At 35.7% G+C, this 13,742-nt stretch overlaps 1 protein-coding gene across 16 annotated transcripts in view; it reads left to right on the top strand.

Annotated features, from left to right (window-relative positions):
- The window catches only part of MYCBP2 (MYC binding protein 2), a 200,961-nt gene that overhangs the window by 25,849 nt on the left and 161,370 nt on the right, over positions 1 to 13,742 (top strand). For all 16 annotated transcript variants that reach the window (XM_054209207.1, XM_054209561.1, XM_054210085.1 and 13 more), the window contains exons 2-3: positions 1,118 to 1,193; positions 10,201 to 10,416. In XM_054209207.1, the coding sequence (XP_054065182.1) occupies positions 1,118 to 1,193; positions 10,201 to 10,416 (292 nt within the window). The remainder of the gene's footprint in view (positions 1 to 1,117; positions 1,194 to 10,200; positions 10,417 to 13,742) is intronic.

The following is a 13,742-nucleotide window of genomic DNA, read 5'->3' as shown; positions in this document are numbered from 1 at the left end:
AATGCTGTACAGGAGGGAATAGTAAGCAATATGGTTTTAGTCCCTCAAAATTTTTATTTATAACAAAGTTGTCTGAATAAAATACTAAGGTTCTCCTGATTCTCAATCTCTTTCCAGTTTGTTGCCTGAAAGTGCAACTTCTTATTGCCTGTGTTTTTCAGATTCCATAATTTTATTTTTCCAACTAATCTGAACTGTAAACTATTTGGTAATGTGTAAGTGGCACGGAGAAATGTTAGTATCTGTTGCTTAAAGTCCTGTATAGGATGAGCTGTATGCTGCACAGATAACATCTGCCTTTTTTTGTGTGGAGGGTTTGTAGTCTGGACAGGCCAGAGAAATGTAGAGTGAGTTAAAAAAGCATGCATCTCAAACAGAGTAATCTCTGTGATGGTGACAAAATAATTGTATGTGTGTGTATGGTGTATTTTTTTTAAGGATTTTTTTGTCGTTTCTTTTTTTTTTTTTACTGTGTAGTAAAATGGAGGAGAAAAAGAATGTGATAGGAATGAGGTGTGGGCAGAAGAGGATTAGAGAAGTGTGTGTTAGCTAGAGCTGTATGTCAAGGGATGGAAATGAAAAGTCTGTAAACTGAGGGCAGGAAAAGTCCAGACAAAATTAAAAAAGCTGTGTTCAGAAGTTACGGTTTCTTCGACCAACTGAACTTTCTGCCAAATGATACAGTTTTAAAGCTTCCTTTTTGTCTTGGAAGGCTTGAATCTTTATCTGGTAAAGACTTCACAAAACATACATGTTCTTTACCAACAGATTATGTTACTGAGAATTGTCAATAATTCTTGCTTCTAGCATCGGTGTGGCACTAATGCACTTGTAATAGAAACAGTAGGGTAAACCAGTATAAAATATAGGTATTTTTTTTTGTCTGTTGTAGCTGTGAGAGTAAAGGCCCTTAATTCAGTGGAGCATTAGGAAAGCATCATTTTAAGTGCTTTGTATTCTGGTTTATACTCTGAAATTATGAAATTGGTTCCCTTTGCTTAGGTAAAAAAATTCTAGATGAGTTCTGACTTTTTCCTCTGCTGGTGCAGCTTTTTACCATGGGGTATGGAAGGGAGTTTAATTCTCTTGTTCTCATGGCTTTTCTGCTCTTTTTCAGAAGTAAGAAACTTTTTAGCAAGAAAAAATTGAAAAGGAAACAGAAGACTAAATTGAAAGTAAAAACGCGCAACAAGGTAAGTCTGTAACTAACTCGACGAAGTTCTGACTCAAAAATGAAAATAATTTTAATTGAGAGAAACATAAGAAAAATAAGTCTAACTAGCAATTTATTTGTTTAGAAAGCATAATAATAGACCAATATTGTTTGTATGTTTACTGTATTCTACTGTATTAATGTATGATGCCATTATTAACCTTATTCAAGTGTTTGCTACTAATGTTTAGCACGAAATAATATGAACAACGTTTTTGGTTCTCCAGTTCCTAAACTGTAAATGTAGCTAAACATGTTGGTGTTGTAGTAAAAATTTAAGAGATGCGTGTCCAGCCAACAGTTAGAAACTACTGCTGCAGAGAGTTCTAGCCATACTGGCTAAAGGAGAAAGGGAGCATTCAATATCTAAGGAATACAGAGTTGCCTTTGAAAATCTCTCCATCATGGAATAGATGATACTTATCAGTTTCTATTGATATTTTCAAAATATCAACCCATGTAACCCCTGCCTCCATCACTTTAAATGCATGGGAGTAGTATAGTGAACTTCATAAAAATGTTTCCGTGTTTAATTGTTGCAGAGAAGAAAACTAGACAGAACCAACAGTATTATAAAATACTGCTCTGCTGCATTCATTCTGTATTAGAGAGCTATTATTTCTGTTGAAGCTAGAGTCTTGGAAGGATTTTCATGAAGGCTCACTGCAGGCATGAAGGCTTCTTCCTAGGTTCCCATTGTAATCAGTAAAAAGAGACTCACTTCTGGAATGGTTCTGAAGGACAGAACCACTGAAATATCCAGAGAAAACACTTTCTAGTGTGTTGAATGCCCTTATAATACAAATACGCTGTAGATCAGATTGGCCGTCTTATCCCTATTTGCCAAACCTCATGTAGTTACTCTATCTGAAGACATATGACTTTGGGAGGGGGAAGCAAGCCCCGTATCTCTTCATTTGGTGTTGCCTTTTTGGATACTTACCAGGTAGTTCTGCTTATCTCAAGTAGTGCAGCTCCAGACTATGGTATAGAAGGGGCTTATCTTCACTTCTGTTCTCAGTATTGTACAGTGAAATATTTCTGGTCCAAACTGAATTTTTCAGCCCTTTCTTCAGTTGCTATGATACTAGAAGTTTTAGCCCTGTTCCCTTCAAGATTTTATCAGACCCGCTGTCTACAGAAAACCAAGTTAAAAATTTGTAAGAAAATTTGCAGACTGTATTTAGTCTTTGTGTGTTCTGTCTGGCGACAGAATCTTGTGCTTTTAAAATAAGGTAACTTTTCATCTTTGGCCATTGTTACTTAAAGAGAATGTCATCTTTCTGGAGAGTGATGCCCTAGTTGAACTGCGGAGTAGGAAGCTAAATCCAGAACTGCTGTTCTTCACAAGCTTGACAGTCAAATGTGCTTGTTGGATTTAGTTGCACTGGATAAATGGATTGGCAGGATCCCTTCTGAATGGCCAAAGACCACACGAGCACATTAAAGTTCTTGTCAGTAGTTCTAGATTTGTCACTAACTCATCATTTCTGTACCTCATGCCTATGCAGGGTTGTTTTCAAGATTTTTCTTGGATTTTAAACAGCTTCTGCTTGAAGCATTACGTGAGACGTAATGTGCCTTTGAAAGGCATAATGGGTTTTTGCATGTCTTTTACTGATGCCTCTATTCTAGATAGTCTTTGAGGCAGGCTAGGGTTGACCAGCAGAGTGTTGGCATTTATTCCAAGTCACTGAGCTATAGAAAGGCACTCCAGCTTATTCCTGCATGATAGCAGGAAACTATTTCCTGAAACGGTGGATAGGGAAAGATAAAATCAGCTTCATGTCTTCAGGTTATCAGACTTTGTTTACTGACAAAGTGGGATGGTTTTTGGTTTTGGTTGTTTTCTTGGGTTTTTGTTGTTGTTGTTGTTTTTCCCATATGCTTTTCAATGAATCCCCATGCTTACCAGTGCAGAATTAGCACAATGATCCTTTTTGCACTGGAATGTCTGAAAACAGATGCGTGAATTGTCAAGAAAATTTGAGTTTCCATTTGAAGCCTTACAATAGAGCATGTTGAAAAAGACCATCACAATTGCACATTCTGAGCAGGAGAGCATGTGTGCATCAGTTCAGTTTTTAAGAACCAAGGTATTTTAGTCTGAACGACCATGGGAGCTTTCTCTTAATAGGCTTGATACAGGCAGGGAGGACCTTAAATTAAGAATAAGATGAAGGAACCCCCAAATTTGTTATTTATACCCTGCACTTACTCAAAATGATAACTGAGTAATTGAAGAGGAGAGAACATTAAAAAAAAAGGTCATTGTTGAGCAACTGGAAGAAAATTACTTCCAGTATTTAAGCATTAAATGTTATAACATTTTAAGTATAAAACATTAATTGGCATTTACTGCAGCCCAGTAGTTTGAGCCTTTTCTGTTTCTAAGCTGGGGTCATGTTAGGGTCACTTGTATTTGAACTACAGTTAACTTTTGATTTTGTGGTTTAGTATCTTTTTTTTTTTTTAACGGAGGTATAAAAGTTTTCCATGTGGGTGCAGTGTGCTTTAGAAATTCTGTGCTGAATAGAGTGACTTTTAAATAGAAAACAAATATGTGATTATTAGATGTGGGTGTAGCACCTTGGATTCTTTCCCCTGCTGGTTGTCCTCAAACACCCCCCCCCCCACTTTTTTTTTTTTTTTTTTTTTTAGGCAACAATTATCACTAGAAAATTGTAGGTGGTGTAACTTATCTCAGCTGTATGAATATTGCTGCTTCTCCTCCCTTCCCCCCTTTTCAGCCCCTGGAGTTTTTCCACGTTACTGTTAACTCATAGAAGTGCTACTTAGGACACTTAGCTGAGAGACTGGATGGAAAGCCAGAGTTTACCATCTTCTGTTCTCATAATGTTACTTGAAGAATACTGAAAAATTGGAGCCTGCCAGAGACAGAAAATGTACTTGCAATGATTGGCATCCACCTGTTTAGTTTATGCAGAACTTTTAAACTATGACTTGTTTAGCTTCGTACAAATGGAAGGAATAAAACCTTGAGAAAAGACAAGTCATATAGCAGACAAATTTATTGTAAGCTAATGATTAGATGTATACGGTGGATGAACCGGGATGGATATTTGTCTCATTAAAAACACACGTAGCTTCTCAAATAATTTGGCAGTATTTTCAATGGCTTTTCTATTATTTGGTGTTTCAACCTCAAGAGGGCATCCCTTTCTAAGAGATGTTTGAACTGTTCAAAGAATTTGGTGAGGTTCTATGCTCAGTGTTATGCACAGGTTAGTTCAGATGGTTATTGCAGCCTTACTTATCTTTAACAACAGACTGACTTTCCTCTCCTCGATTATAGTCTATTTCCATCACGTCTGAGAATAAACCATTATTGCAGTCATTTGGTTCAAGAGGAAGGAAATAAATTGGTCAGAAAATAAGCTATGTATGAATTTTATCTTTTGGGAAAACAGTTTGCTGAGGTGTGAGACAAGTGTAAAGGAGACTGAAGGGTTATGTTTTTCTCACTTCTTTCCTTGAGTCTACTGGAACATTACAAAAGGCTAACTGAGAAGAGTCCTTGTGAGTCTGGTTGCTCTATTTTATGAACCAAACCTGTACCATTGAACCTCTCCTGCATAATGCATCCTTCCATTTAGCAGGGACTGTGTGTTTACAAGGACAAATCACACATTAGGGTATGGGCGTCTGCACTTCATTCTCTCTCTCATAGTATAGCCACTTACCTTCTAGAAAAAAAAAATTAACACACAAGAATTAAATTTTACCTTCATGTATTAAAACTATGTTCATTATTCTTTATTTACATTGGCATTGCAATTTCTAAGACTTGCATTTAGATTTCATTATTTGGAGTTCAGGATTGAATTGTTCTTTCTTCAGTATCTTTTAAAACTTCAAGAGAAAGGCTTTTTTAATTTTATCTTAACTGTTTGGAGATCATCATCTGCTTCTGTTTTGTCTACCTAAAATACAGAAAACTTCAGTGAGGAATTTAATTACATTTATTACCTTTACAGATTTTTCTATCTGTTCCTCTGAAAAAGATGCCTTAGTCATTGTGACCACTGAATTGACCTTTCATCACTGTTACCTCACCTTGTGTGGTTTCAGTTGAGGATCTCCTTTTTGAAGTTTATTATTGCACATTTTGTAAGAACGACATCATGTTTAAAAATTGCTCTTCCTTTCCACCGAAACTTAATTTCAGATGTTCTAACACATCTAGATTTTTCCAGCACTCAAGACAGAAGATGTTAGAAATACTGGGTATCTGTTAAATTTTATGATGTATGTTTCATCATGTATCTTGATTTGAGAAGGTGCATTTTCAATTTATGATGATACCAAATGAAGCAACAAAGATAAAGATTTCAGAATGTCCCACTTTTCTTACAGCTCATACAAACCCCGCTATTTCAAAAAGCATAATTGTGTTTTCCAGTCAAGAAATGTAGACCCTATCATCTCGTCTCCTACTCAGACATCCTAGAAGCTGGGCTTCTAGTCATTTTTATACTTAGTGATTTGGATTGCAGTATTCCAGTAGCCATTAAGAGGAGGACCTTTAGAGGTGCAGAAAAAGTGGCTATTGCTCTTGACTTTATCCAGAGTGTCGTGAAAAGATATTTCATATGTCTGTGCATCTCAATGCATTTAACATGAAGAAAACAAGCTATTAGGGTGAAATTTTTGCTTGAAATAATGTACCCCGTAGCTTAAGAGATCAAGATTATTAACAGTCCTAGATCTGTGCAAAATTAAGGAGTTGCTTCACTGAGTTCTTAGAGATCGATTAACATTTTGGCTCTAAAGTTTCACGGTTTTCCTTGTCGATGTAGAAATATTTTGTGTCAATGCGAAATGCAGTATCACTAAGAGAACTGTAGCTTAAAAAAGACTTCATTAATTTGTTACGAGACTTACTAAGTGGGGTTCCACAGGCACAGCTTAGATTGTCATAGTGATCTGTTCAAAATCTATGAGCCAGTAGCAAGATTGTACAGGTGGTAGCACAAATCTCACACTATTGGGGAAGTTTGTGTGGCTGTGTAGAAGAGCGACCCAGTGCCATGGTTCTCATTAGTTGCAGAAAAGGAAACTTCTAGTTGATGATGGGATGAACTTAAGTCCCAGTTTCCAAACTTGATCGGTGCATCTGACCTCAGTGAAGTTAGGAATCTGCTGTAATCTGGAAAGGTTCTGCCTCGTATGGAAGAAACTTCTGATGTCTGTTTTGAAGACTTTACAGTAGCACTGTTGCAGAAAAGAAAAAAGGGGGGGTGAAGCTGCTCATTGAATGAGCACTTGCATTAAAGGGGCAGAAAGTCTTCCTGTTTCTTTTTTTTTTTTTTCTAATCAGCTCCATCTCTGCCTTTTGCAAAAGAAATCTAAGACGACGATGTTTCTACAACCTGCTCATCTGCTCATATACCTCCACTTTCCAACAGATGTTTATTTGTTTGGAAGACCTGGAAATTATAAATGTTATAGTTAAAGCCCCTCAGAGACTTGAGCAAATCGATCACAAATCAATTGTCATTTGGTTTTTACCTAAGTTTGGAGGGCAACAGAGAGAAAACAACATGATGGTAGGAAATTCCCTTCCTAAAGAGTAGGCTCTCTAACCAGAAACAATACATCTTGTCATTCAGTACCTTTCTTTTGCCTTGAGACATGCTAAGCATTTGTGTGCTTACACATTCAATGGCAATTCCATAGAGGACTTTTTCCCCTCAAATGAAAGACAGTAAGTAGTGAAAGTAATAATTACCCTTAAATTTTAACCTGTTCTTACAACCCAACAACTTACTGTTCAAAAAGGGTTTTATTTAGTACAGTCATCAGGCCAGTATTTTTAAACTGACAAAACCAGGTGGTGAATTTCAAAATTATTCTTAAGGGACATTGTTAGGGTTGCTACTATATTTGTCAAGTGTGTAATGATGGAATATAAGATACTTTTAGTTTTAAAGAACTTACAGTTCTCAGACATAAGGTATTATGAAGGCAAAGTGGAGGTATGAACTAAGAAATGTAAACAGGGGGTTAAGATCCCAGCTAGGAATTAAACTCTGAGTTGTATATTCTAATGCTACACTGTTCAGATACAGCAGGGTTTTCTGGAGAATGTTATGCTGTATTGAAGTCTGGGTAGGAGATGGTCTACAACTATAGCTTGGGCACTGTTGTAGAAAAGAAAGACGGAATGGTTAAAGTGCTCACTGTCTAAAAGCTAAAGCATTAGGTAAGGGATGTTTTAATGGTTGTAAAGTATTGAGAATAAGGAAGGAGTTTATTTCTGAAAATCAGTCAGCTTATTAATAGGCAAGGAAACATACGTTGATATTTTGTCTAGCACTGTAATGTCTAAAATTACCTGTGCTGGTTAAATAATTTGGCCAACCTATTTCAAAAGAGGACGTGAGGTACAGAACTTGGGCTATTCTGGAACAAAGACTAAGCTGAACTGACAAAAAAAGAACTGGAATGGAAACTTCACAGATAATTACAATACATGATACCAATTGATAAGTGAACTTCAGGTAGAGATATTTCAGACGATCCAGATATTTTTCTCTTCCTGTACCTGTCAGTAAACTAGGAAATGCGTAGTAAACTTGGTGAACAATTTTTTTAACCTGTGCAGTTCAACTGAGTTAGCTTTCAAGCTGAAAGCTGATATTGTGTGTTTGCCTTAACAGCAGCTGCAACAACTCTTGGGGCATGTGTATGGATATCTGACATACAGAAGAGTCATATGTTATAACCGTTTAGTTTTCTGGTGCCAAATACATTTTCAAGTATGTAGTAGCTCGTTATCATTGGTATCAGTCCAATTCTATTTTGATGCAGTTTGATACCAGAATAACATAGGAGGTTGTATCTTGAGTTCTAGCACTGATTAATATTGTGGGTTTTTAACAGCAGCTTTATTATTTTGTTGAGCAAGGACTAAACTTAGTGTTGTCTTTCAATCCTGAATGGCAGAAGTTCTGTTGTGCTAAAAAAAAATGAAAAAAACCCCAAACCTTCAAACTTCCAGTATGTATGTATGGAACTTTTTCCAGCTTTAAAAATTTTTTTTCCCTATTTATTTTTGTACTTACTGCTAACATTGGCACGGGTAAGAAAAATTAGCACACTGTCTGTGTTGGATAAAATAGGCTACAGAATAAACCACTGCTTCTTAATGTTTTAGCTTGCAATAATTTTGCAAGGAAGGATATGCAAATACGTACCAGTACAGTTAGAATAATACTATAGTCAACAATAAAAGGAAATATGTAAACTATGAAATATTTTGAAGTTATTTTGAATTTTCTGTCAAGTTTTGTAACGTATGGTGTTAAATGGTCTAATTTAGAAGCTCGTGTTATTTCTGGTGATAATAAAAAGATAAGTGCAGGTAAAAAGGTCTTGTGAACCGTTGCTGTGTTTTGATGTATCAAGCTGGGGCTACCATATTGTAGAAAAATAAATCACCCAATTAATACATTACCAGTTCACTGGTTCTCAAAGTTCTTTTCCCCTCTTTTCTGCTAGTTTAAAGTCCTCTTTGCCATCACTGTGCTCAGTTGTATGAGTATTTCCATTCTGATCTGTTCTAAATCTCTGTAATATCATTCACTGCCTACTCTCCTGCCAAATGAACATGGTCATTCACAATATCTATCCCCCTTAAATAAAAAGAAACAAAAAGACAAAAAGCTTCCCCCCTCACTGTCCCCCAGGAATACAAGAAACAAACCAAAATAACTGTGGTAATTTAGTCATGATCCTGACTCAGTCTAGCCTAACGCTCCTCCAAATTTTGCCTTGCACGTTCAAGCAGATTTGTCCTGCGCACTTAACCTAGACCTTCTCTCCTTATGTAGTCTCTGTGCCCTCTGTCTGTACCCGAGGTATTATAGGGAATTGTTTGCTCCCATACGCCTAAAGTCCAGTGTTTCATAGCCTGTGCTCAAACCAGCCTGGTCTTTGTACTACACAACCTAACATAAAGTATGAACCTGGGGATTTTTTTTTTTCTTTTTGGTTGTGGAGTCATCTTTGTTTGTTTAAGTCTACCATTCCTCCTGTCTCACTTACTGTTGCAGAAAGGGAGAGTATGGGGCAGAATATAAAAGATGTTTTTCAAAAAATGCTTTTTCTTAACATTTTTCCAAGTCTAATGACAGCTTTGCGAAGGCTCTTCTGTGTCTTGGCTGCAGTTGACAGTAATGTACTAGTAGTAGATACCAAGGAAAGGGTGGGGCAGGGTAGCGGTAGGGTAGGGCATGGCTTGTCGTAGCTTCTCAGAACCATTTCCCAGCTCTTACTTTGTGGCTCAGGGCTTCTGAAAGCAAGATAGGGTCCTATTACTTCATAGGCCTTTATAGTTGTGGGGTTTTTTTTTATTTTATTTTTTTATTCAGTAGTTTGTCCATTAGATTTTTATTTCTTTTCTAGTTCTACAAAATTACCTTGGCATCCTGCTCTGGGAGTTTCTGAACTTGCCATCTGTTTACATTTAATGACAAAACAACTAGTGGTATTTTTGATCTATAATATACATTCAGCAAACAGCTTAAATTTTTATTATTTACCAATAGATTAAAGTTAACAACCAGAATAACAAATAATGCATTTTAAAATTCAATAAAAATAATTAAAAAAACCCCAACACAACAAACTGACCCCTGTTAAGAAGATAAATCCTGAATTCCGCTAGCCTTTTGGCTGTGGCACAGGTTTGAACCATTCTATAGACTGAACTGCTTGATTTTCTGTCCCAGTGTCCTAATCAAGTTATGAGAGGTAGAGACTGAAGCCAGATAGAACATATTGAAACTTCTTCCTCTTTCCCCTTGCTTCCCTGCCTGAAATATTATTGATATTTCAACAGGGAAGTTCAGTCTCCAGTGTGAGAATTATTTGGTTGGCCAAAATTACTGAGACTGTTGAGATTACTTGTGTTTAGCGAAGCTTGAAACTTCTAATAAACTTAAACTAATTTTGTTTTTCAGACTGAAAACCTAGAGAGTACAATAACGATACCAGATATCAGATTACATAGCAACCCTTCAGCTTTTAATGTTTACTGCAATGTCCGCCATTGTGTGTTGGAGTGGCAAAAAAAGGAAGTATCTGTATCTTTGGCTTCAAAGAACAGTGTACAGAGCGGGGATTCGGACAGTGATGAAGAGGAGGAATCCAAAGAGCCACCTATTAAACTTCCAAAGGCAAGTAACTGGGTACTGTTTAAAGTGTGCCATGTATATGATCTAAAGTTGGTATATTCTTTGTGGGGAATAAAGAATAGCATTATAAGGCCAGCTGCTCAGAAAATAACTATAGTTTTATTTGTTGTCCATCTAGTCCAGAATCATCTGATTTGATGAATTACAAAGATCTATGTACCTGCTCAATAATTAATTTTAAAGTCAATTAAATGTTAGGTAAACATTCAACTTGTACTTCTTTATAAGCACTGGTACTTGAAAATAATCTACAGCCTCAAAAGTCTACACAGATGGGAATAAGGCATCTCTTATATCTGTCAGAGGCTTCTAGCTGGTATGATAAAGGGTGCTTTCTCTTGGTTTACCACCAAAAAAAAGAATAAATCTTTCTGCTATTGGCATTCAGTTAGTGGAGTGTTTTCTAAGATGATTTGCCAGATATATGTGTAATTGCAGTAAATGTCAATTATTCTTACTACTTTTTTTTTTTTAATCTTCCCCCTTTTTTGGCTTTAGTATCTTTTGGCACTTAGAACTATAGATAGTTAGTAATGCACATTAAGATTTTGGACACTATAGTTCGACAGTTAGGGTAGATGTTTTATTCTTTACTACCTCTGTGCTTGCAGTAGGATTAATGGTAGAAAATCAGAAATGATCTGTATAGGAATTACTGATTTTTTTTTTTTCTTAATTGTTTTAATTTGCTGATTCACTTGTACTACGTGACTTCTGTGTATTCAGTTTTGTTCATTGCTAGCTTATTAATGCTATGAGTCCTGCTTCCTTGTGTTATTGTTCTGAATCTAAAAAGCATATTGAGAGTAATCCCTTGTTTGTGTTTGCTCTGAAAACAATATAAATACTGAATTAAGAAGGGTGTTGCAGCAGTAATTGCGTAGAATGTTCTAGTTGCTTAGAAAATTAGAATTTTATAGCTGATTGTGTTTAGGTAGTGTTATCTGAAGGTGAAGTTGGCGCTTTGGAAATAGTGGTGAAGAATTGCAGAGGAACATAACCAAGTCAGGTAACGGCAACTTGGTAACTGAAATTTCATGGTTAATAGTTGCGAAATAATGTGCAGTGAGTAAGAATAAAGTTAGCGTTGTTTATGAACTGCATCTGACTCCTTTTGGATTATATTAAATGAATCGGCAAGTGCTTGTAGATGCTTAATTAGAAATTTTAAGTAAAAGTCAATGTAGCTATTAGCATTTATAAAGGACAGAATGGAGCTCTAGAGAGATTTTGAAATTAAAGGAGGTTCAGAGAAGGATAGATTTACCAGCAATATGGACAGAACATTTGTATGTTCAAACTAAAACACTGGTATTGTTAAACGTGTTGGAGAATTTATCAAAGAGAGACATGGAAAGGTGGTGCAGTTTAAAAAAGATAGTGGCTTAGAAACAATGATGCAGAAACCCTAGGTAGGAAGCTTTACTTTTCCTTTCTCAAAACAGAAAATCAGTGAGCTATTTTGTTACATTTGATACAGCAAATATAAAATTGAAAATCAGTATGCTTTCAAACTATTCATTTTTAGCAAAGAATCTACAAAATATCTAAGAGTTCAAGAATTTTTTACTAATTCAACAATGACTTAGATGCTTGGTAAAATCTCAGTATTTTTAGTAACTATCTAATATTAGATGGTTTAGGTCTCTTTAAGGTAAGATGCTTTTTATTATTAATTTCACTTGCATCCATACATTTGAAAAAGGCATCCGCTTGGAGTTGTCTCACAGGTAGTAAAACTTCTAGACCCTAACTAAGTAAATGTCTTGTATCCTGAATATTGTCTCATTGTCTCATGCTTTGAGTATGCTATGGTCTGGTTCTTGTGTATAATGAACAATATTGGGTTGGGCTTACTTTGTTTAATATAAAGAAGAAAGTTATTAAAGTTTCTGAGGCTTATGGTTAGCTTATTAAAAAGAGTACTGATGTCTTTTGAGTTTGGCAATGAGGTGAAAGTCAGATTCAAAAAAATATGTAAAAGCATTAAAAAAAAGGATTTGTGCTTTTCCAGATTTTTGCAAACTACATTGAAGTTAGTCCTTGGTGAGGTTTTTTTGCTTGTGAAAATTCTTCATTTAGTTGCGAAACAGTTGATAACATTCTATTTTTTGTGCATCTTAGGTGTTCTGTTGATGTATCTTTTTTTTAGTCTTAAACTTGAAGAAGTAAGGTTTGTTAAAGCTTTTATTTAGAATACATTTTGGAATTAAAAGTTGTCCTATGCAATTTCTATGATAAGGTTGAGAAAAATTGTTTTTAACAAATGTTAAAAGAGACACAGAGATGCAATTTGCTGGTCTTCGTATATTCGTACAATACAGTTTATTTTGTTCAGTCGTTTCATAACTTGCTGTAGTAGCTTTGAATTTTTGGATTTCCATGAAGTATTTGGCTTTGCTTGACTTATTTCTTTAGTACCTTATTTATTTAGTACCTTTGCCAATTGTGGGGAATTCTCTCTACTTGAAATAAGGCAGATTCAGTTCTATTGATTTGATCTGATTTGCAGTTGCTCCCCCTTGATATTAAAATTAACACTGGGTTATGGATGATCTGCAAAAGCCCTGTGTGAAAAGGAACAAATGCCAAATTAAGGCGTAATTGACTGACTAAATATTCTTTGTTCCTGTAGTGGCATACATTTTTTGTTTAGGTAATAAGTGTAAGCAAAATTGAAAATTTTAAAGTTGTAACAAAAATTAAAAATAACTGTTCTCTTTAGAAACAGACTTTAAGTCTTTTAAAATTTATTAGGAGAATGTGTTACCTGTGTAAAGTATTTTTGTATGCATTTAATATACATGTAAATTGACACAGAGAATTAAATATACACAGTATTATGTATGTATTAAATAAACAAAGAAATGTGGGTATTGGGCAATTAAGAGAGAGGGAATACAAAGGAAATAAAAAAATAGTGTAGATTAGACTTCTTGAAGAAATAGGTTTTTTTGGAGGAAATAATTATGAGTCATTATGTCGTCTTCTAGGCTTGGAATTTTGTGTACCCTTTGTAAGGTGGGTTTATGCTTTTTTGATCCCAAGTCTCAAAGATGTTGCGAAGGGAATGAGAGGATGGCTGTGTGGAGGGAGAGCATCAGTAAGAGCTGGCAGGTTGCGACACAGACTGAGGCTGCAGGGAGTGCTGGTTTTGGCTCAGAGACCCTCCAGAGAGCTGCAAGAACAAGCTTAAGATGGCTTGAAAAGATCTGTTTGCTTATTCTGGCCTTCAGTGCACAGTTTGGAGGAGTTGAGAGAGAGATACCCACATTATTTATATATATGTGTGTGTGTATGTATATATA

The sequence above is a fragment of the Rissa tridactyla genome, chromosome 1 (assembly GCF_028500815.1).
Source record: "Rissa tridactyla isolate bRisTri1 chromosome 1, bRisTri1.patW.cur.20221130, whole genome shotgun sequence".
NCBI lineage: Eukaryota > Metazoa > Chordata > Aves > Charadriiformes > Laridae > Rissa > Rissa tridactyla.
This window is presented reverse-complemented; position numbering and strand designations above follow the sequence as displayed.